At 37.1% G+C, this 23786-nt stretch overlaps 3 protein-coding genes across 4 annotated transcripts; 2 read left to right on the forward strand and 1 right to left on the reverse strand.

Moving 5' to 3' along the window:
• The first annotated feature begins 609 nt into the window (after positions 1-609).
• On the forward strand, positions 610-4535 carry LOC140790713 (small ribosomal subunit protein uS9m). Its single transcript, XM_073140914.1, has 4 exons — positions 610-1384; positions 2730-3170; positions 3730-3810; positions 3941-4535. The coding sequence occupies exons 1-4, from the start codon at positions 763-765 to the stop codon at positions 4030-4032; spliced, it is 1236 nt and encodes a 411-aa protein (XP_072997015.1). The 5' UTR covers positions 610-762; the 3' UTR covers positions 4033-4535.
• A 3187-nt stretch (positions 4536-7722) lies between these two features.
• LOC140790712 (protein PHYTOCHROME KINASE SUBSTRATE 4-like) lies at positions 7723-9846 on the forward strand. The gene has a single exon (XM_073140913.1). It carries the CDS (start codon positions 8386-8388, stop codon positions 9739-9741), a length of 1356 nt encoding a protein of 451 aa, XP_072997014.1. The 5' UTR covers positions 7723-8385; the 3' UTR covers positions 9742-9846.
• A 4467-nt stretch (positions 9847-14313) lies between these two features.
• Positions 14314-18552, reverse strand: LOC140790128 (protein ETHYLENE-INSENSITIVE 3-like 1a). Of its 2 annotated transcripts, none has more exons than XM_073140062.1 (2): positions 18161-18552; positions 14314-16535 (listed from the first exon to the last, which is right to left on the reverse strand). In XM_073140062.1, the coding sequence occupies exon 2, from the start codon at positions 16466-16468 to the stop codon at positions 14693-14695; it is 1776 nt and encodes a 591-aa protein (XP_072996163.1). In that variant the 5' UTR covers positions 16469-16535; positions 18161-18552; the 3' UTR covers positions 14314-14692. The 2 variants fall into 2 exon arrangements, with proteins under 2 accessions (XP_072996163.1, XP_072996164.1); XM_073140063.1 differs by lacking the exon at positions 18161-18552 and adding an exon at positions 17892-18019.
• Between the last annotated feature and the right edge of the window lie 5234 nt (positions 18553-23786).

Consider the following 23786-nt stretch of genomic DNA (forward strand, 5'->3'; position numbering starts at 1 on the left):
AATAAAAAAACAAAGATAAAAGATAAATGATATCAGTAATATCATAAAAATATTAATCATATTAGTAGTTATACTATATTTGGTGTGGTTTGGCTATAAACTAAGAATATAGGATTATAATATTATATAGTTGTTTATGTTATTTGCACGTGATAACTTATAAATTAAAAAAAAATAATAGAAACCTAATAAAATAAAATAAAATTAGTTTACTAAGTTACTATTACTTTCTCAAGAGGATATTTTAGTCTTTCTAATTTTTTCGTCTATAATATTAGACAGATGAAGCCGCCTATATATTACCGAAAATGTTTAGAAAATATAGGGGGAAAATTTTGAGTTCAATTGGAGCAGAGGTTCTAACTATAATTATTTTTTTCAAAAATTATACTTAAGCTCTATTTTTACTACATATATTCTTTAACTAAATTTTTTAGTTTAAAAGTGTATATAATTAAAAAAAAAATCTTAGTTCAAGGGGGGTATATGTGAATATTATTTTTGTAATGATATATATGTAAGTAATAAAAAGGTCAGGAGGAGTGTATATGGGTAATAAAAAATTAATGAATCAAGGGGTCTAAATGAAAATTTCTTTTTCTCTAAAATGATTGACGAGTTAATTTAACTCAGCATGCCGTGTTAAAATTACGAGAAAAAGAGATAGAGAGAGAGAGAGCTGAGTGGCAAAATCCGGGATGTTAATCGGAAAAAACCCTCTAAAACCCTAGTGGATCTCCACATCAACTTCCTCCTCCAAGAATGCTCCGCCGCCTCTTGTCGCGCCATCTTCACCTCCGCCTCCAGACCCTCACCCTAACCTCCTCCTCTCGCTCCCATTACTCTCCCCCTCCACTCCCTCCTCCCCTTCCCCTCTCCTCATTTGATCCCAGTCGTCGCTTCCTCCTCCCGACGACTCTCCGATGCTTCTCGACCTCTCGCGGCGACGGCGGGGATGACGACGGTGGCATCTGGAAGATATCGCCGGAGTCTGGTGATGTCGACTCCGTCTTCGGCGAGGACGACGGCGGCCTCGCCGGGATCGCGGAGGGCGGGGAGGACACCTTGGGATCGGTGACCACCGGAGGCGATCCCTGGACGGAGGAGGATTCCACCGCGGAGCGGAAGAGGGATGTGTTCGGTGATATAGATAAGGAGTTCGCTTCTAACGAGGGAGGAGAAGAGTGGGAAACGGGTGATGGGGAAAAGCCGTGGTCTTTGGGGGAGGCGGAGGAAAAAGTTGATATTTTTGGTGCTGGAGAGGAAGGGGAGTTAGGGATTGATGGGATCGGCGGTGGCCAGGTTGAGGATGTGGAGAAGGAGAGTGCTGATGAGAAGCAGCAGTTAGAGAAGAAAGAACAAGAGCTTTTAGAAACGCTTAAAGGTAATTAAATCTTACAGATATAAGTTTCTATGATTTCTTGAATTTTGATTTGTTAAACTGAAACGCCATATGAATAGAAAAAGATGAAGCATGGTCTACTAGGATATAAGCAAGGAATACAAGAAATACCATAGAAGCGCACTAGACCTAAATTTTATTGGATACAATTGGAAGTTTGAACACCTAAAGGAGCTACTTTTCTAGGTTATGTTGGATAATTTGTGCACACTTTCCTTTTTAAATCCTTTGATTAGTAATGGTGGTTAATTTGCCTAAGTTCATGCTTCTTTGTATTTCTGAGTTTCTTGCTTGGTTTTATCAAATCAATTTATATTCTATTAGTAATATATTGACATTAGTTATCCTGATAGTTGGACATATTATTTTATCCTAAATCAGAAGATCTCAAGAATTCTGTCCTTATTGAGCATACACATGGTAACAACATGGCTTGGTTACCTGGCACCTAAATCTGACAGACGAACAATTAAGTTCTTGTAGAGTGTAGCCTTATATGTTGGCCTTGTTACAAAGAAATGTAGCTATTTTAATAAATGTTTCATGTTTCTAGGTAGACCAGTAGACCTGCCTTTTCTGGATGGAGAATAAAATGATTGAATTTGGTCTTATTAAGCCAAAGATCAATTGGGTAGATCTTTGGCCTCGTAGGCATCACTCAAGAAAACAAGATATCATATATTTTTGTTGTAGAACTTCTCCACATGCTCCTTTTCAGTTTTATTCTGACCTTCAGATATGTTCTCTCTATAAATTATTCTCGTTGACAAACTTCTAGCTATCATGCTGTATGAACTATGAAGTGTGGGTAAGCCGGGGATACTTGTACTTATTGTATTTGAGGATATTTTGTAGAGCATTGTTCTTTATGCTGGTTATTTGTTTTCTTGTTCTGCAATTCTATATTTGATTATTTTCTTTATTCTAATTTGTGTATCGCTAAGATGCAGCATCTTTGCAATTCTTTTTATTAGGAGTTGCCTTCTTGATTATCTATAATACTTTTCCCCAAAAGATGCGAGTAATTTGGTTGCAACTTGCCTAAATAAGTTTATAAGAAGTTTTTTTTTTAGTAATACAATTTTAATTTGTATGTTTTTAACAGCGTCTTAAGTAGTTGTAAACCTGAACTTGGTTATAGAACTTTGTAAGCCTCATCTATCAAACAATCACAGAGCTGACTTTTAGAATACAAACTGATTAAATATGATCAAGAAGATGAACAATACTTGGTGTCTTTTGAAAGAGTGTAATATATCTCACTTTCTCACTAACAATGTGCAGAGGTACAATCTTATATTCTGTGGATTCAATCTTATAATTGCAGGTCCAAATCGAGCATTTGGAGATCTGATTGCAGCATCTGGAATCACAGAGGATATGATTGACAGTTTGATCCTCTTAAAGGATGTAAGAAATATTCCTGGATTGCCTCCTTTACGAGAAATAGAAGATAAAGCTATAGCAAGAATGAATGCTACATCAAGCAGAGCTGAAATTGAGCGGAAGAAACAGGAGGAAATTGCGAAAGCACGGGTAAGACAAGTCGATGAAAAAGGAAGGGCTTATGGAACTGGAAGAAGGAAATGCAGTATAGCACGTGTTTGGATTCAGCCTGGCAATGGAGAATTCATTGTCAATGATAAGCAGTTTGATATATACTTCCCTATTATAGATCATCGAGCTGAACTCCTCCGTCCATTTACAGAGACAAAGACTTTAGGTCTTTGGAATGTGACCTGTACTGTGAAAGGTGGTGGTTTTTCAGGTAAGAATAGACACTCAAGAAACTCATGTTAGGTTTCCATAGAATGACATTTGTGAAAGTTGTTGTAATATATGAGTTTTCTACTGTAAATAATGGTGTGATGTAGTAATACTGTTAATACTGTTTTTTAGTTTGTGTTCATGAATGAGAAGAAACTATTCTAACTATCAACTTGTCTTATAGCTTTTACAGTAAGTTTATTATTTAATTTCTCTTTAGTCAGAAACTTGGCATGTATTTCTAGAGGTTGATATTAGGTTAACAACCATTTTAAAAATCTGTTCTCTTTGGAGACTTTTCGTCTTTGTGTTATCCTCAAGTTGATACCATGATGTGGAGGAAAAAGCTTGGATGTTGATGTTGACACCATTTGAAAATTCTGCTTTTGATTCTTTCAACTCTGATTTTAAGCCTACCAACTAGTATCTTCAAGCCGATCCATAACTATTTATCATACCAGTTTATTTCCTTGCTAATCAAGACTGCAGTGTACATAGAAGCTGAACCATGGCATGATGGTCAGGCAGTTTGTCTTGAGATTGTTTCTTTTGAATTGCAGGTCAGGTGGGAGCAATTCGTTTAGGAATCAGCAGGGCCTTGCAAAACTGGGAACCAGGGCTTCGACCATATCTCAAATCAGGTAAAAGTCAAGAAACTAGATCGATCATAGTAATATTATTCTTATGTTACTTTTACCTGGGATTTTTATCAGTTCCTCTATTAGGTGTTGAACTAGAAATGTTTTACATGGCGTGTTTGGTTTGATGCAGCGGGATACTTGACAAGAGACCCACGTGTAGTTGAAAGAAAGAAGCCTGGGAAGGCAAAAGCAAGGAAGAGTTTCCAATGGGTCAAGCGATAACAAAGTACTGGTTTACTACATCTTTACCTATATGTCATCTTCATCTGTTGCAGTCCCTTATGATATTACTAGTAGGTCAGTTGCTGATTTGGCGTCATCTTTAGCTTAACTCACCGTGACATGATTTTGACATGGTGCATAAGTGTCAATGGCTACAAGTTGTTTCAGTGATTCATTCTGTCTCCTTGCAATTGGCGTACATAATTTCCAATTCGTGATGTCTGTCCTGTGCTGTTCTTTGAGTTCTTCAGCTGATATTATGGATCATAAGTTCGACCAGGAGATTGTGATTGTCTTGAATTACTTCCAGGTTCTTAATCAATGGAGCAATCAGGTTACTCATAGGGAGGCCTTATGAAAATACTTAAAAACGCCTGTTGGTATAGTTTTTTTTTTTCTTTTTAACTCTCCTGTAATAGGATTGAGCAAGTGCTCTGCTGCCAACTTGTGGATCTACTTTACATTAGGCTCTAATAAAGCATGCTATGAACAATTATCTGTTAGCTCTTTCCATGTAATATGACTGATATCAGTCACTATCTTTATTTCATTACTTTGAGTACTGATCTTTGTCAGTGGTCCCTCATGCATAGATACTGATATCATCCGAACAATAGTCACGTTGTGGCTGGCTATAGGTACAATGCATCTATAGAACGATGTTGGGGCTACTGTGACAAAGGTTGAAATTATAGATCTTAGTTATGTCACATTCATGTGTATGCTTTACAAGTCAGATTGGATATCCAACACCAGATTTGTATCTTTTTCCATATTAAACAAATAAAATTACATAGTTTATTAACCGTATCCGGCAAAGAAGTAAATATGGCTATAACTTTTTCACTGTCAAATCTGTGCCTGATTCATTCTTATCCTTAAACAACAATAATCAGACTGTTCATTCCATTCTCTAGGCTCAGCTAGAAGTCCTGTTTTTCCATTTAGTTGCCATCATGTCCAACTTTTTAGCATCTGTTTCACAGTTTATTTTCTGTCTTCACTTAAATCTGGCACTTTCAAGTTGAAGCTAGAAAACTTCTTACTGGTATGTGAATGCCCCCGTGCCCATGTAAGATGTGCTGAAATTTGGATCCATCTTAAATATGTTCTTGATTGCATCTGCAAATGATGCTATTCTCAGTTGCTATAACACAGTCCTAATAGTGGGCTATTGTTAGTAGTTTTTGCTCATTGTGCTTCATTGCACAATGAAGGCCATCCAAAGAAACTTCACAAACAAGCATTAAATAGTAGGCTTGTTGACTGTCTTTGTCTCTTTTAATACATATTAGGAGGACAACCATATTTTGGTACTTTATTGATATGTATTTCTGTCTCTGAATCTCTTATATTAATCTTTCGCAATGGACCATCTGCAGCCTCAACTTCAGGAATTTCTTAGGGTCAAAATAATTTGTGACCTATGATCGGCTACAAAGTCGGTATAATTATTTACTTCTAACTGGTGATGATTTGTAGCCAATAGGGGCAGCAGAGTAACCCATCTGCAGGGAATTCCTGCAGCCAGAGCTGCAGATACCTATTCCCTTCTTCAGCTTTTACTATTATATCATCCTTGAGATACTATCACAATTTTCTTAGATTGTTTTGTTGTCTGATTTGTTTTGTGTCATTTGAACCTTCTGGGTGAAATAAGGTTCCAAAATACAATAGGAGTGGAGGGCATGAGATATGTGATGGAGCAATTGGAGTACAAACAAATCCCATATGACCACTGTTGCTGACTACCCCCAATAATTCAAAACCTATACGAAGCGTTATCTACTATGCTACCTTTTCGGTTTAGTTCACATGCAAACAGTTCTTCCAAATAGTATATGACTATTAAATAACAGCATGCAAATTCTGTACTTTATCTGAATATTTATGGTAGAGGTTTCAAAGAAAATGATTCTCATGTGATAGCCCTCAAATTATGTTTGATGGGTCCGTATTAGCATTTGGATACAGATACATGTTAAATAATCTTTGCGTGGATATAGTTCTTGTTAAATCTCAATAATACCCTCGGACTTCTTTCCAGATTGATTGGAGGGAGCCACTTGGTTCATGTTATTTCAATAGCATATTGCTTGTAATACTTGTGGTGTGTGGCCTCATAAAATAATTTTCAATAGCATATTGCTTGCCCTTCCCAGTTGCAGTTTTTTCTGTCATAGTTGGTGATCATCAGTTCTAAGTTTCTAACTATTGAAATACCACTTCAAACTGGTGATTATGTTCTTTTGCAAATTTCTCTTCCATCTTTATTTAGAACTGGTGATAATTGATGAATTATTGTGCAATCCTTTTCCATCTTTATAGCATTGACAATATGATACTACATTATCATATGTGAAGTGAATTGAGACCAAGTTTAGGGCGACAAATGATTTATGGAACCTTTAAAGCTCAATAAGAATTGTCTAGACTTTCTTGAAAGGAAAAAGAAAGGTGAGTGGTTGTGCTTGGAGATTATGTTTAGTACTTTTTAAGGTACTCAAAGATAAAGTGTTACTTTATGAGGAGCACATTTGGACCCCCACAAAATTTTGTGAATGCTAGTATCTGGAAGACTGTTAACTTTTGAAATGATGCCTTTAGGAAATTGTGCTCCCAAGATTCTGCATTATGTTATGGTGAATTGAGAATAAGTAAGAAGGTGCTCATATCATGTCACATAATATAACCTTAAGACCTACAATTATTCATCCTATGGGTGCAAGTTTTTATCATAGAAATAGTTTCTCCAGAAATGGAGATAGGATCTATGTATATCTTGGCCTCTTCCAGAGACTTTGTACTGCATTGAAAACTTTTAAAGATAGAAGAAGCTTATATTACTTCACTTCCTCTAGGCTTCTGATGTCATCATTGGAATTCTACAGATTTGCTACCATCTCATAATGGGGTAAGATATCCATTGATGTTCTTTGCCTTCCACATCATTATATTTGCTGACAAAATTTTGCAGGAAGATGGACTTTGGACAATGGTATTGAAGATAAAAATTAGGGCTTTTTCTCTGTTCTTATTTGACACCAAGTTGCTTATCCTTACATGGTCATTGAAATAAAAAAGAGATCTTGTAGATAAAGTACAAATCTTATTTCAGCTCCTTTGCTTCAAAAAAAAGAAAAGTACATACCATATTGGCTGAGCAATAGTACAAATCTGCAACATATCCGACACTGATGCTACTGTACAAGAACATGCCATCTAGATGTATTATTCTTCAAGAATCTACAGTAGCTGAGATACTAATTTGGTGCCTCTTTGTTAATAGTTATTATCTCTCTGGGGGTTATATATGATAATTAGAAGACCAAAGGTAAAGCTTCTCCACCATTATTTATAATAACAGCAGGGGTCCCTAAATATGAAACATGTTTGCATTGAGATGTGGAGAAAACAAGAACGCCACATTAGGATAAGCATGGAAGAGATCTCGTGGTTCGGGATCTACGGAAGGAAAAGAACAAACAAGTATCTATCAATATTTCTTTTTGGGTGATCCTGATGTCTTAATAGTATTACAAGAAATGGACAAAGCTTGTTACTCATATTTCTCTACAACATATCTCCCCACATGCTTATATTATGTCCAACTTCTGACATACAACACAAGAGAACATAGAACACCACAAGCTTTGATGTGCAATGGTGATATCTTTTTTTATTGTAGGTGTGTAGATGGTTTGAGATTCTCTTGTGTGGGATACTTCATGCATTTGTGTTTTTGCTATGAGTTTTTTTTTTCTTCTCTATTTTGTGTATGTTTATTTCTATATCTTTTTCTTTTTATCATTTTGCAATTGGTCCAAATATGCTTTGCTGTCATGAATGCATTAATCTTGCATAGAAATATATAAACGTGGAACAATATAGTCACCTAGATTAAGGACATATACTTGCAGAATACATGAATGCTGGGGACAACTTGAGCACATAAGAGTAGGTAGAATTGCCCACATCAATTTATTTCTTTGCCCATTTAGCTGCTCACTTAGCTTTCTGGAGATGCTATGGAGCAGTGCATATCCCTTGATACAGGGAAAACAAAATTGGGCAATAATCTCATGCTTTCTTGTTTGCCATATAAATTATCTTTTTGGCCTTCTTGTTTACCATTTAAAGCTACTGCCTTGTTAGAATGCAATCTCTATACTGGATCTTGTAGTAGAGAAGTAACCTCTGTTTCTAATTTACCATGTACGTATTGTTTACAGCGTTAGGAATGACAAACTACTACTTATACACCTGAGAAGCTGCAGTACTAATGCTCTTCATCATTCCTTCCTAATAGAGAGAGAGAGAGAGAGAGAGAGAGAGAGAGAGAGAGAGAGAGAGATGGAGAGATATAGGCGAGCAACACAGAGCTACAACAATGGCCTTCCACCAAGACCACCACTCCAATCCAGACTACCTTCTCATCTCTCTCTAAAGACCAAAGTCCGAGAACTCCCCCTCTCTGACAATTGCGGTCGGATTAGCCGTTGGAACGACGACACGGAGCTCAGCATCTTTGAAGCAGAGAGCTACTTCAGCGACAAGCACGAATCCCGAGACTTCTCCATGAGGAGAACCATAGTCCTCCATGGAATGGCGGCGGAAAGTTGCGAGCTTTCCACTAGCCTGAGAGACCCCTCCATCTCCTCCACCGATGGGTACGGAAGATGTTACCCAACTGGGTCTTTTGCGACTCCGATTTCGTCTTCTGAGGCGAGTTGGAATAGCCAATCCGGCCTCCTCAGCAAACCTGTGAGAAGCTTATCTATAAAGGACCATGCGAGAGGGACCTATTCCACCGGCCGGCGACTACTTGGACGTAATTGCCCCTGTTCTGGCGAGAAATCCATCGACGTCGAGGAGTACTCCGAACCCAAGAGCCCAATTGGCTCAAAGGACGAAACCGGGGAAGTTTGCGTCAGTAGAAGGATACAAATCTCCGCAGCCAAAGAGATAAATCTCGAAGTTGGTATCGAGGAGGTGAATAAGATGAGGATAACTCCCGGGAATTATACCAAAGGCGACGACTTTATCCGCGGCTCCACTCTCTTTTCCCTAAAGGAGACGCCTTTCCCAGCGGAAACCGGCAAGCCGCTCAAAATTCCAAATGGGTTCTCCTTCCCCATCTTAAAACCACCGCAAGAAGAGTCGCCACGCGATTCCTTGGAGGTATTCCGCCAAAAGGACGACGACCAGTGCAGCGACGCGAGCTCCGACCTCTTCGAGATCGAGAGCTTCTCCACCTCGTGCCCCACGGCGTCGTGCTACCGCCGCCGCGACTCCATCGACGAGCTCCTCGAGCGCGCGGCGGCGAGCTACGGCGCCGCATTCCGGTGGAACGTGGTGGAAGACTCGGCGCCGAGCGAGCTGAACTACGCGCCGAGCGAGGTGAGCGTGCAGTGGAGCGTGACGACAGCGGAGGGGTTCGACCGCGGAAGCGTGGCGAACGTCTCGACCTCCGCATCCAGCTGCGGCGAGACAGGCGGCGCCGCCCCCAAGAGGCGTGGCGGCGGCGGTTCGCTGCTCAGTTGTCGGTGTGAGAAGGCAGTAAACGTTGGGCCAAGTCCGGTTCGTACTGGACCAGACCGGTCTAGTCAGGTATCGGCGGTTTACGCAGTCGAACCGGGAAAGGTAAAGAGTAGGAAAGTGGCCCGGTCCAACTCAGATCGGATTTGGCGTCCGGTTCAAATGAGGTAGACCGGGTAAGAGTGTACGTGCATGTACTTGTTGTTGGAATAGGTTTCATACCTGTGAATTTTCTATTACACTCTATGACTATGATTTCAACTCATTTAAGCTCAATTTCTTTTTAAGGGTTGACTCTGTTATATAATCTAAACATCAAAGAAATAGCAGCATCTTTATTTAACCTATAATTATCTTATAATTATCTAACATTAGGTAGGACAAATCAGCGGCTCTTTTGTTAGCTCTATGACGTATATTACCTCAATATATTTTACCCCATGGACCCAAATCTAAAACAGTATCCGATGTTAGATACGAATAGATCCAAAATTCCAACCTAGAGGAGAAAAAGCTGTACTCTCATATCCCAAAAGATCTGCATGCTCAAGATTGGTCCTTGCCTCGAGATTCGCGATAGTGCTACCATGTAGTATAATGACCCATGACATGTGACATCCCCCTGGACTACACTCGATCTAGAAATAATTTGCCTCATAGCCCTACATGCATACGTACATACATACATCATAGGTACGTACATGCATGCATACAGACATTGTGACCCCCCACACATCATGAATGGTGCAATAAAACTTAGTATCTACCAAATTGTGTCCCACCTTAAATGAATGGATCTGGGACCAAAGACAAAATAATTTCCATTATTTGCACGTGTCTTATTGTCTAACTAGGCGGGCTGATCATCATCATTTGGCCCGACTCGCCCAAACTCGGCTTGAACCCACCCGGTTTTAACCGGGCTACGTCCGGCCCGAGCCGATTTAGGCCCGACTCGACCCGAACCCGATATGGTAGTGGGCGGCATGGGCTAAGCCTTTGCCCGCCCGGTCTGACCCAAAAGCTCGATCCACTATTCTCATCTATAGCCCAACCTATAATGTATACATATTTATATAATTATTTTAGTTTCACATTGGATATTTAGTAAACTATATATTAATATATATGTATATTTTCATAAAAAAATAAACTAAAATATCTTCATATAAGCCCATTAAACTCGGTCTAATAAAATATAATAATTTTAATATATTAATGCATTATGTTAGAGCCATTATACCCAAACCAAGCTCAATATGTAATAGGCTAGTGGGCGGCAATAGACTAGAATATTTTAGACTGGCCTGAGTGATTGGTGGGTCGTGCCGTGAACAAATATTTAAGCTTGGTTGGCCTGAAAAGCCCGGCCCAACCCGCCCGATGATCACCTTGAGAGAGTAGGGCTGCCCGAAAAGCTCGGAGGCCTAAAGCGAGCTCGACTCAAAGCTCGTTCATATATAACCTAACAAAATCGGGCCAAACTCAACCCGAGCACGCTTTTTGGCTGGTTCGACCTGACTCAAAAACCTATTGGACTGGCTCGAGGAGGGAGGTCTAAAGCAGCTTGGCCCATAGCCCTCGGACCGTCTATTTAGAGTTCGTACATGTTGTTGGCTCGTTCGCTCATGGTAGGAATTTAAAATTTTGAATTTCTATAAAAGTTTATTTAGATGGAAATTGTCAACATATAGAAAGAAAAATTATTAGGAAATTCTAATATTTATTAGATAATTTAGCCTCTTGATTTATATACATTTTTGGTAAAAAAAAGTTTTTTTGTTAACTAAGACAATATTACAGCTAAACATTACATCTTAAAAAATTATGTGCAAATTTAATATCATAAATTTGCTTATATATTGAACCTTAGGGTGGCCCAATCGAAAGTAGTTCGGGATCTGACTAAACTAGACCTTATTTCAGAAAGAATTGGCTAGCCAAACCCGGCCCGATCCATTAGCATGAGACAAGGATTCAGTGGGTATCTACCCATTTGGATCAGTCTTGATGTATTGTCAAATTTATGTTGGCACATAGATAGCATACATTTGACATTCTCAATCACATTTGATAACGAATACTAGATGGAGGAGTTATGGGATTTGAGTGTGGGCTTAATCATAGTGTCGAATGTGCATAATTGATGCATTGGTATGCATTTGACGATGTCCTGAACTAATTCGGATATGATCAACCCACACCAAATTTCAATCCAGCATTAATACACATCCACAGCAAACCCAATTGTGTGCCTAATAAGAATTCGATTTCCTTCCTCAAAGTGGTTATGCAATTTGCTAAGTTAAGATTAAAAATAATGTCTAAAAGTTTCTAAAGGACATTAGACATGAGACAAAAGAGATAAAACGTATTATGACATCAAGTGTGAATGATGATTTATTTTCTCTTATTGCGAATCTCTAATTTTAGTTACTGATAATGGAATAATTATGAAGCCAATTTTGTTCCTAAGTCGCAAATCAAATTATAGCTGATGATATGCAGTGCAAGTTATTTATTTATTTATTTATAAATAACCCTACTCATTAATTTTTAATTATATTTTACAATCTTAAAAATAACGTAATATATTTTGAATAAGAAAACACTCATAATATATATTTTACTCTTAATCAAATCTTAAAGCAGCCTAATTACAATCTACATAAAACTAAAAGCAAAACAACAACTAAGAAGAATTAAGTGATCCAGACTACCAAATTAGATTGAGATATGATAGTGCTAAGTTGTACTTGGTGATAATTATTTGTATCCTCTTTTGAATTGTGATTTATTTTTCCTTCAAAGGGTCTATAATTAATGGAGAAAGAAAGAATTGGATAGAAGTTGTCCAACAAAAATAAAGGTAGAATAGTAGATAAGACCTTAAATCAAATCAATCATGCAATCATAGCCCAATTGTAGGAGGATGACATCTCAAATGGATGAATGGAAGCACTGGACCACCATAGAATTTGTGATGCTAATGCATGCCATGGCATCACAAGTCTCTCTTGCAAATTCTGATTTACTACCAACTAACCACCAGAAGATTTTCCCAACCAATTCATTGAGAGAGAGAGAGAGATCAAAAGGTTCTTCAATTGGGGACTTGAAAAAACTGTCAATAAATTGCAGAGATCAGTTGGATGTCTCATTGAGAGTTCTTGACCAACTTCTGCTGCCAGACCCATCAATTTTACAACCCTAAGTTTTAATTGGAAAGGGGAGAAACTAACCACCTTTCACATCTCACAGCAACTTGGTTGGTGCACTCTTCCTTTTCTAGATTTAAAGTGGTAGTTCAGCATTATTCTTTCTCTACTACATCAGAATGAATTTGAGTTGCATTGTACTTAACCAGCTTTCTTTGGATCCTGGAGCAGTTAGAAAAGAACTAACCTAATTGAATGCGAGCGATTGATGTGTTGTTGCACTGACCTGCATCATCGAATCTCAATCAGATTAAAACATCCTGCAATTCCATGTTAAATGTTTAAATAGATTCCAAGTCACTCTACAGCAGAGCAAGTTGAAAAGAACCAAAACCACTACTCCACCCAATTGGGTCAAACTCCATTCATACTTGATCTTGACCTGCTCTGCTCCAATCTCGATCTTATCCTCTTATCTTTATCAAACACATCAAATCAATCTTTTTTTTTCCATCTACTGGAGATGGTGATCAATTTTAATTAGTCTGGCACACAAATTTGCTTCTACTTTGAAGTCTGGACCAAGAGGATTATTATGTGCAAATCAAGTAAAAGAACGAGTATAAGAATCCTTGTCTTCACTTTCAGTCACTTCATTCCTCACCAAGGTGAGAGGTACTCTCTCTCTGTCCTTGTTTTCTCCTCCATAAACTTCTCTCTCTCCACACACCCAAAGGACAAGCATGGACCAATCCAACTCCACTTGCATGATTTTAAGAATATTTATAGGCACAAAGTAGCTCATTAATTCATAAGATGTAAATATAAGAGAGTGTGGAAACTCTTGGAGGATTTGGAGCCAACAACAATGGCCACCTTTTTTTTTTCTTTTCTTTTTCTTTTTCTTTTCTAAGATTTTCTTCTTCTTTTTTGCATGTAACACTGCATTTTTCATTTAATTGTGAGAAAAGCTTCAAGTGTTACATATGTGTACTAATTGAAATAATTTAGAAAAAGTTTACCCTAGTTCATTCAGACAGTTAGAAAAAGGATAAGAGAAGAGAAGAGAAGAGAAGAGAAGAGAAGAATATTCCTGAAAATATTCATAGTTGCTATCCTTTGGACTGCAATTGGATGTCATAAGAGGTGGAAATTGAAGGATTAGTCTTTTGCCAAGTCTCATGACTTTTGACCATTTTGTGCCCAGTGTGACTGTGTGAGCATGAGAGGAGTTACAAATGAGAAGATGCATCTGCATAAAGAGAAGATAAGGGACCTTTGACCAAGAAGAGCTTTTTAGGCCTCCAAAAAGGCACTTTATTTAATCTTTTGATCTGCAACGTTTTCATCCCACACACCACCAGAGAAGCTAATCAAAATCCATAACCAACTTTTTCCTTTGCAAGAATAAATTGTAGTCATATCACACAATACATGAGAAACAACCTATATAACAGGGTGAAGAGAAGGCTTTAGATATAAATAAACACAGGCATTTGCCATCAAAGAACTAATTAGCAAATGATATATACATTTATCGAATTGTTGACAAGGATCACATATCCAGTGCAGATAGAATAAGGCGAAAGTTTAAACAGCAGTAGATCTTTAATTAAACATATCATAGAGAGTTTAAACATTACAATTCGACGAAAGTTCATCGGTGGATTGGACTATATATAACCTACACATTCATTACCTAGCAAAGCTACTGCAACCCAACAAACCTATACTTTTACCAAGTCTTATGAGATGCATCCATGGAGTATTCTCATGAGAACTCCCAGGGAGCTATCTCTAGAATATAAGCACATATGTTCTAAAGGGTAAAAGAAAAGAAAGAAGAAATTATAACCGAGTGCGCAGAGGATATATATCTCCCCAAGGCACAAAGTTGGCGCTAGTTCTTCTCTCTACTTCAGGTAATAGGCAATCAAACTTCAGATCATATGATCTAGCACCTTTCAGTAGAACCAGTTGGTTCCGTTCGCAAATGGTTGCTCAGGTGGCATCAGACCGTCACGAAGAAAGAACTGCGGTTGCTGGATCAAGTTATTAACTTCTTCAAAGATACCGCCACCAATTGCAGTCCCCTGCCCAAAGAAATTGTCATCCATTTGAATTCTAGACTGAAGAGGACTAGACCCATCCATAATCGTCACGCCCTCCTGGTTCATGCTCTTGTTGGCGTTGACACTACTATCATACAAATTCATCAGATCATTGATCGATTTCTGCCCATCAACAGGAAGACCGAAATCTGAGAAACCAATAGGATTGCTGCTGGACCCAAGCATATTCTGATTTGTCTGGGGATTGTAGGGAACAGAGAAAACAGCAGGTTTATTCTCTGCCATCTGTAGCCCGGATTTCTGATACTTACATATATACTGATGGCTGTTTCTCGCGTTCCTGTCCAAGAAACCGAGGCGAAAATCATGGTGTGGGCACTGACTGTTATCACACGTATAGATGCGCTTGTTCAGCATCAGATCAGGCTCAATAGCATTTCTTTTCTGGACAAATTCCACATCAGTCTCTTCCTTCATTGGTGCTGATACAACAAATTTGTCATTCTTTGCAGTGACACCCAAGTTGTAAGTATTCCCATCAGCAGCAGCTCTTTTGTGATTGCTCTCATCCTCACTCTTCTCATCAAAACCTTCAACATCATATTCGCTGCAGCTGCTGCTAAAAGATATGGCTCCTGTGAGTCCGCTCCCCGAGGATGGAAGTAAGCAGGCATCCGGGTGGAGCTTCATGTACGCGTCCTCCTCTTGCTTGACCACTGCGAGCCATGTTGAGCTCTCCTTGGCGGTCATCTTGTCCTGGAGGCATTTGGACTGCCTCACAAGTCTTCGGATCTTCTCTATGTCAGGGGACATGTGCTTGATAACAGCAGTCAGCACACTAACCTTCCAAGCCTTCTTCAGATCATGAGGCTTCTTATAAGGCGGAGGACCTTGGTCTTTTGTAATACCCAATTGAGGCCACCATTCCTCATTCCCAGTAGGCCACCATGGTGGAGCAATTCCCTTCTCCAGAGGAAATCTTCGCTGTGGAGGGTCGCAGTGCTGCATGAGAGCAGATAAGAGAGAGCCCAGTGTTGTGTCCTGCAGTTCCTGGAGTGAATGAGGACTTGCAGTTCCAGAGTTCATCTCATTGTTGGATCCAGGGATGGCATTATCGACCTGGTACTTGGCAATAGCTGCAGGTCCATTGCGGTCGAACCGAACCTTTTCTTTCCACCAAGCTCTTAGGTTATCCGAGGCACCACTGACAGGCTTGCCCTTCTCCGGGATGATCCCATAAACAAATCCTTGGGCCTTGCAGACTTCCATCATCTTCAACATGTATTTGAGTATCCCATCTTGAGCTCGGGACATCTTCTTTCGACGCGCCTGCTCTTGGGACTGCTGCTGCTTCAACGCATCCCCTTGGTCCTTGTTGCGGTTTTGCTGCTGCTCTTTCAATTGCTTCAGCCGCATCCGGTCCCTCCACATGCGGCGCTCGAGTTCTTCTATGTCGATATCTTCATCGCTCTCTTCGTCAACCGCCTCAGCAAAGTTCTCCGGAGGAGGGTCGACCAGATCTCCCTCTCCCATGATACAATCACCAGCAGAGGGCTGATGCAGGAGAGGATTGTAGCATAGATTTTTCTCGTTGTTGGGCGACATAAATTGCACAAAGTTATGACCTCCAGGATAGACCATGCCCTCCATTAGTAGACCACCCATCATTATTAAAAGCACAAGCAATCAGGTCTATATGCACAGAATCAGAATCAGATATAGTATTGTCCTGCAACTGGAATATCAGAGAACACTCAGAGGGTGCCATGTATGAAAACCAAACATATATTCATTATGTACTATTAAATGCCAAATAAATTCAAAGGAGGTAAAGGTATTAACTACTACAATTTCATTAATTAATAGCTGAATACATATATTCAGATTCACACAACAAATGGAAGTTAATACAAAGACCGTTTGGTTGTAGCTCAAGTCTTAAAATGGGCAAATAAAATTTGAACCAGAAAATTATGTCGAGATCATTCTGTTTATATAGTGTAGAACAGTTATGAAATGAAAGATAAAAACAGGGAACTAGGTATCACGTCAGAAAACAGTATGCGTGCTAGAAACTAGTATTATGATGGATCTGCAACTCATGCGAATCGAAAGATCATCGCCTAACTATCTAGACCAAAGAATGTTAAAAGAGAAAAGGGATGGATCCATGAAACGTATACCCATGTCTGATCTCATAAATCCTACGTGCGAAGAAAAAAAGGATGACCCTAGTCACCAAAGTTAAGCAACAGAAGGAGCTCTGCTATCCTTTTGAATCTTAGCATACTATCTATATCCAGCAAAAGGGAGTCATGTCCCAGAAATTAAAGCAAAAGGACTAATCACTCCAAACATGGCACATGGACTATAAAGCATTAGACAAGTTGTTGGACAAATTCCAAAACAGTTTCCTATAGGAATCAAATATTTGATCAGAAATGGAAGCTGAAATAACTAAATTAATATTATTCCGTACCCAACAACACTAACATTCCAAGAAAGGAAGACCAGACTTCATTTATTACAAGAAGATATAGAAATAGAAAGAAAGAAGTGTTGCACAAAAGGAAAGAATCAGACAACATTTTCATGACCCATCTTGGAAAATGAACTACTTATAACATTTTGTAATACTGTAGAAATAAAGCATCGCCAACAAACACTGGAATCAAGATTTAGGCACAAAAATAAATAAATAAATAATTTTGCAGCAGCTAAATTAGGCCATAGATCTGATAAGAAACTCCATGATCAGAAGTTCAGAACAAACATTGATAGATGTGATGAAACAGGGAGATGGGTGAGCTCGTCAGAGAAGTTTTGGACTAAGGTTTGTGATCTCAACAACCAAGTGAAAAGGAAGCAAATAAGCCAACACTAAGACCGAAATAGTTAGGAGGTAATTAAGACAGATTCCTACGCGTACTCCAAGCTCCACCCAAAACCCAATGGGAAGGAAAACGTCTAAAGCATCAGAAACTGTCTTTCAATCAACGAAACCAGATCGAAGTTGAGCTCAAATCGTTGACTAAAACGTGTAAGGAACATTGATGCCAATTGGGTCAATCAGAAAAACCTCGAAATCTACCTCTACTGGCTATTCCCAAGCACCTTTCTCCTGGCTGCCGCCATTAGAGCATCCCAACCGACCTCCCGAACCAACCCAAAAGAACCCAAGTGGTAAAAAGGATGGAACCCAACAAAAGAACAAGCAACAGCAGCAGAGATCAAAGCATAGCCACCAAAAAAGCACTGAAATCCAGAAAAGTAACCACAGGACGGAAAAAAAAAAGGCTACAAGAATAGAAGCCAGCTTTTAGGAGAGAGATAAGAAAAAAAAAAAGTAAGCTAACAGACCTCCTCTTTTCTTTTCTTTTCTTTTCTTTTCTTCCTCCTCCAAACTTCGAGCTACAACTCCATTAAAGCTCCCACCTTTGCCAAGTTTTCGTGCAACAGAGCAGATAAGATGGAGAGGAGAGAGGAGAGCAGAGAGGTTATGGAGGGTGGGCACTTGGAAACAGGGCGAGATATAAAGTTATAATATAAAAGCTACAAAGTGGTCCTCCTCCTCCCTCTTAGTGGAAGTTGGGCATGTGAAAGGCGATCTTTCGAGGGGTAAATATCGGTGGACGACGACGAGGGAGTTGGAACTACAGCGCTGCTTTCCAGCGCGGTAATACAACCGCGGAGGTGGGGAAGCGGTAAAATCCAAAGCAGTGTTGGATTCGCCCGCGTCTCGTGTGGACCAGAAAAATAAATGCCCGGCTTCCAGGAGGGTGCTCAGATCGGAGACTATAATCTAAAAGTACACTTTTGCCCCCCTTCTTGCTTAAAACTCTTATTAATCATTTTAATTATTATTTACTTACTTCATATAAACTACTTCACACGGTTAGAAGCCGTAACAAACAGTAATTTAAGTCCCTTTTAATTAATAAAAGCAAGGTCCCCCCATTCTCCCTACTAATCTCATTAATTATTCAAGCTGTCGATAAGTTTTAGGGTTTAAACTGTAATTAACTCTAAGCCTAAGTTTTAGGGAATAAAGGAGTTGACTATGCCACTAAAAAGAGTGCACCATAATAAAAGTCCAGGGGTATAAAGGTAAATATACCATAAAATTTTCAATTAAGTACCTTAATTTGACGGCTTTTAAACCCGTAGCCGCCGCAGGGGCATTCTGATACCGCCCCCCACCCCCATGTGCTTCTTTACTATTTTCTGCCACGTAAGCTTATGGCTCCACGTAACCCGTACGAATGCTCGACACGTCACAAATCATCTTCTAGCTTAATTAAAAATAAATAAATTAAACGAGGGAAATTATAATAAGTATTCTAGTTAATTACGTGAATCCGAAGAGATCATAAGATCCAAATATAATAATAATAATATTATTATTAATAAATAAATAATAATAATAAGATCAAAATAATTATGAAGTGCGTGGCTCGTGTTAAGAAATTATTTATTGTTTCCCTCCATTTTAATTAGTTACTTTTTTTTTTTTAAAAATTTAATAATAATTAGTGGAGTCATAAATTATATATCTAACCTCGGGAGTCGATCGAGCTTTAAAGTCATGTTGGGAATATACGGTGCAAGTTCATCGTAGCCGTCCACGTGGTTACGAAGTTTGGATAAATATATTCTTTTTTTTTTATATCAAAAAAATTCCCGGATAAGTGTAAGTAGGCTGGATAATTATTTATAACCACCACTTATTAGCCAAGGACGTATCCATTTAATACCGATTTAATATTAGCTAGACGACAAGTTAATTAATCTGGCGATGTACGATATTTGCCCGATATGGGAGGTACTGAACGGCCCAGATTCAGACACCCGACATTAGGGACAGAGATATATCCAAATAAATACGAACAAGTAGTTGTCCGAAAGGTAAGCTCCCAAACGACGAAAGCGACACGTGTACTTGTCGCGATTAACCTAATTAATCCTAATTTATTAAGATATAATAGTGTTTGACGGGATTATGGACTTCTAATTACCTTTGTCAGAGAGAAAAAAGGCAAGAGCAAGTGGGCTTCTTTATTAGGGCTTTTGTTGCAAATGTTTCTTGTTTTAGATGACCAATATATATATATATATATATAAATTGTATACATAAAATAGTATTTTCTTGGGCTAGTGGATAGATTTGCAAAGCTTTTCAAAGGCTCTATGTAGGCTCATTAACATATAGAGAATGTTATTAATTATTTAATACATACATATATATATATATAAATTGAAGATAAATGGCCTATTGGATCCTGAGATTTCATGACATTAATAGCAAGGGTGTTAGATTAGCCCACATTATTGAGTTGAAAGCTTGGCATGAGAGGGTAACTGGTAACCACAAAAGGGCAGATAGAAATGGGGCCCAAACTTAAAACCAAGTTGGGCAATTTGGCAATTTGGCAACTTGGCATTGATGTTTAAAATAATTCATGTCAGTGAAAGTGAGAGGAGCTCATGATATCTCTGTCTCCAAATGTTACTGCTGATTATGATTCCCTTTCTTTAGAGAAGAAAAACTTTCCAAAACTTGTATTCTAAAATTTTAAATTTTAAAATATTTTAAATTTTAAATTTTTTAAAATTAATATTAATACAGTTAACTCTTGTCTGAAGAACTTTCCCAAAAAGATGGGAGGAGCAGGAGGCGCCGCAGAAATAGAAAGGATTTCCGGCACCCAAAAATAGCAATTAAATTAGGGAGCGCGTGGCTTTTAATGTCCACATATTGATGCTCTCAGATTGGCCTGCGTAGATTAGTGGGTGGCCCTCGCAATAATTCCTCTGTTCTGTTATTCCCCTAATATTCGTGATTAAGGACGAGAAGAATATTATTATTTAAGGTTAATTATATTTTAGAACCTCTTTCTTTTATTAAATCTTTTTTTATGATAATTTTAGGTTAATTTTTTTAGCTCCTTCATAAAAGATTAGTAATAGTTGAGAGGGTTGACGTCAAAACGATCAATAATTTAGAACAACAAATATAATTTATAATACTATGGTTTAGGAATTAGAATAGGACATGCGTCGGAATATTAATATATATATATATATATATATATATATATATCATGAAATGCGTACGAACGGAAACCATTGGTCATCAACGTGGGACCATGTCTAAAAGAAAAATATAAAAATATAATAAAAAAACGTGGGACCATGTATGTTCCTATTTTGGGAAGTCTTGAGAGTAGTAGTTAAATTTTCTTTACCAAAATAAAATATATTTAAATTTTAATAAAAATAATAATAATTTTATTATAGTCGTAAGTAAAATACTGAACTTATCAGCATTTCTTTTAGATATAAAGTGCGGTAAATATAAGAACTTAGCTAAATTTAATAGTATTTTATTTGAGAAATAAAATAATTTATTCAAATAAATTAAAAAAAATTAAAAAAAAACTCTTTATTTACTACTTGTGGATACATGACATCTTTCTTTTTAAAACTTTTATTTGATTAGTCAAATGATAATGAGTGGTAGTAAGGTTTTAATAATACTATGCCTATTAATATAAAGCATCAACTTATTTATTATTAATAATATCTATGAGATAGAGAGAAAAAATTATGAGCATGATGATACTGTATCATTTTATTTGTAGAATATTAATAAGGTGTTTGTAATCATGGAGAAAATAACATCCTATCATATATATTTTTTGTTTTTATTGTCTACCAGCATAATAGAGAAATATTTTATAATTCACTGACTATTTTAAATCTTAATCTGTTCAAAATTTATTTATTTTACACTAATCTTGAAGCATTAACGAAAAAAAGGAAAGGTTTATTAAAAACGTCTTATATTTTGTATTATTATCGTTCATATAAATGCTAGTTTACCCTTGAATAATTTCTTTTAAAGTTAAGATAAGATAAATAGAGAACTAGATTTTCAAAGTCAAATAAGAGTGTTTTAATTTTTATTTTTTAAAAGCAGCAGAATACTTCTTTATTTCCTTAACTTTTTTAACGTAAAATTAACTTAATTTATTTTTGAAGCAAAATGTAGAGTGTGAATAATAATGAGGACAAAAATAAAGGGTGTTTTTGTGCTCTTAGAAGATATACTTTTATATGCATCGTTACTTGACATATATGTCAAAATTTATTCATTGACAGGTTGATATCAGACATCTTTATCGAGCTGAAATAAGATAATATTATGTGGAATTTTATGATCCTTGAGAATATATATATATATATATATATATATATATATATATATATATATATATATATATAATTCAACATAATATAACTTGAGTTCTACAAGATAAAGTTTGATATAGTCCACAAATTGCTAGTCAAATTCAAGTTGCTTATTAGAACAAGAAAAGGAGAGAGAGAGAGAGAGAGAGCTATTGCTTATTAAGCACATTTGATCAACATAATTAAGTAAGAAGGCAAATTATTAATCATGAGACCCAAGTTAGTATTATCTATTGTGTGGATCTCTCTCTTGGAGTTGAAGAGATTCTCTGAAAATAAAATTTGCTAATATATTACTTGCTTTTGAGTTCTTTGTGAAATATTGCCTATTTTTATATAAACTCCCCCTCATTTATTTCCCATTCTTTGACAATATAGATGAAGAAAAAGTTAAATGAACATTCTACTCTCAAACTTCTCTTTATTTTCTTTCCTCTAAACAAACAACTAACGAAAAATATATTTAGAAGATCTATGTGAAAATGAGCGATAGATAATTCAAGAGTCCATGTGTAATTACCCGAAATCGGTATAGTAAAATCCTTTCTACATAGGATAGATAAAAACAAAACTCTAATTAATCACCTAGTAGAAGTCATATTCATATCTATGCTTCTACTAAAGTCATACATAGAGTTGTCTATTAAGATGATCAATGTAAGGAAGGAGATGAAGGAACTAACTAAGCTAGTGGTTGACCTTTGAATGCATGATGGTGATAGCAACAAGAGTAGACAAAGAACTGCTTGGTTGAGAGAAAAGAAAAGAAAAAAAAAAATGAAGGCATTATTTGAGATGAACAACTATTTTAAAGTTTGACCCTTGTGAACAAAGAAATCAACTCTTTCTTTTCAAAGGAATGGTTGGGATTGCAATGTCAAGACAATTAATAACAAGGAAAAAGTAGTACATGAAGTACAAAATTGTTGAATGACTTGAGAAAAAATTATAAAATCCAAGGTTTGATCACAACCACAGTTGCCTTATCCCATGCCTTATACAAAATAATGGCTGGCAAATTTGACAAAAATCGTGAGAGAATAGGAAAAACAAAAGGATAAGATCAAACGAAAAATCACATGTTTATATAGGATTAATTAGGTCAAGAGCGGCGCAATTGATCGAAGATTTATCATTAAACGGAGTGTTTATAGAGTTGCAATTACTTATTGGCATGTGATTCTAAATCATTTGAATATCGTTGAATCTATATATCATTAAGCTGTTAGAGAACGGTGATAGATGTAATCTTTCACATTATAAGAAAGAATTCAAAGACTTTCATGCATGTATTCATTTATTTAAATAATAATAATAAACGAGTATGTATGGATTTCTCATATGGATTCTTGTGGATTTTGAGACATGGATGCTCCCTTGGTTCACTGCATGGTGTTAAACTTTGCAATCAAGCCATGGAGGTCTCATTTTAATAAATAATGAATCCATGTTTCCCAAACAGCCTAGATAAATCCAAATGTGTCCATGTGATCAATTAACAAAGTTCTCCCTTGATGGAGGTTATTGGCATTTCCCGTATTAATTACCCTTCGTTAACCTCGAAAATATGCGTCATACAAATAAAAATATTCTAGTGTTTTGTAGTTTATCCATCAAAATCTTTTGAGGTGATCTTGCTCTCTCTTGTCACATGAATAATAAGAAGAGTATTATTATTATTATATTTTCGACATATTAAGCGAGGAATCAGGGTGTGGTTGGAGGATTTGAGTAG

Source organism: Typha latifolia, chromosome 6, assembly GCF_019914945.1.
Source record: "Typha latifolia isolate L0001 chromosome 6, TyphaL0001v2, whole genome shotgun sequence".
Classification (NCBI taxonomy): Eukaryota; Viridiplantae; Streptophyta; class Magnoliopsida; order Poales; family Typhaceae; genus Typha; species Typha latifolia.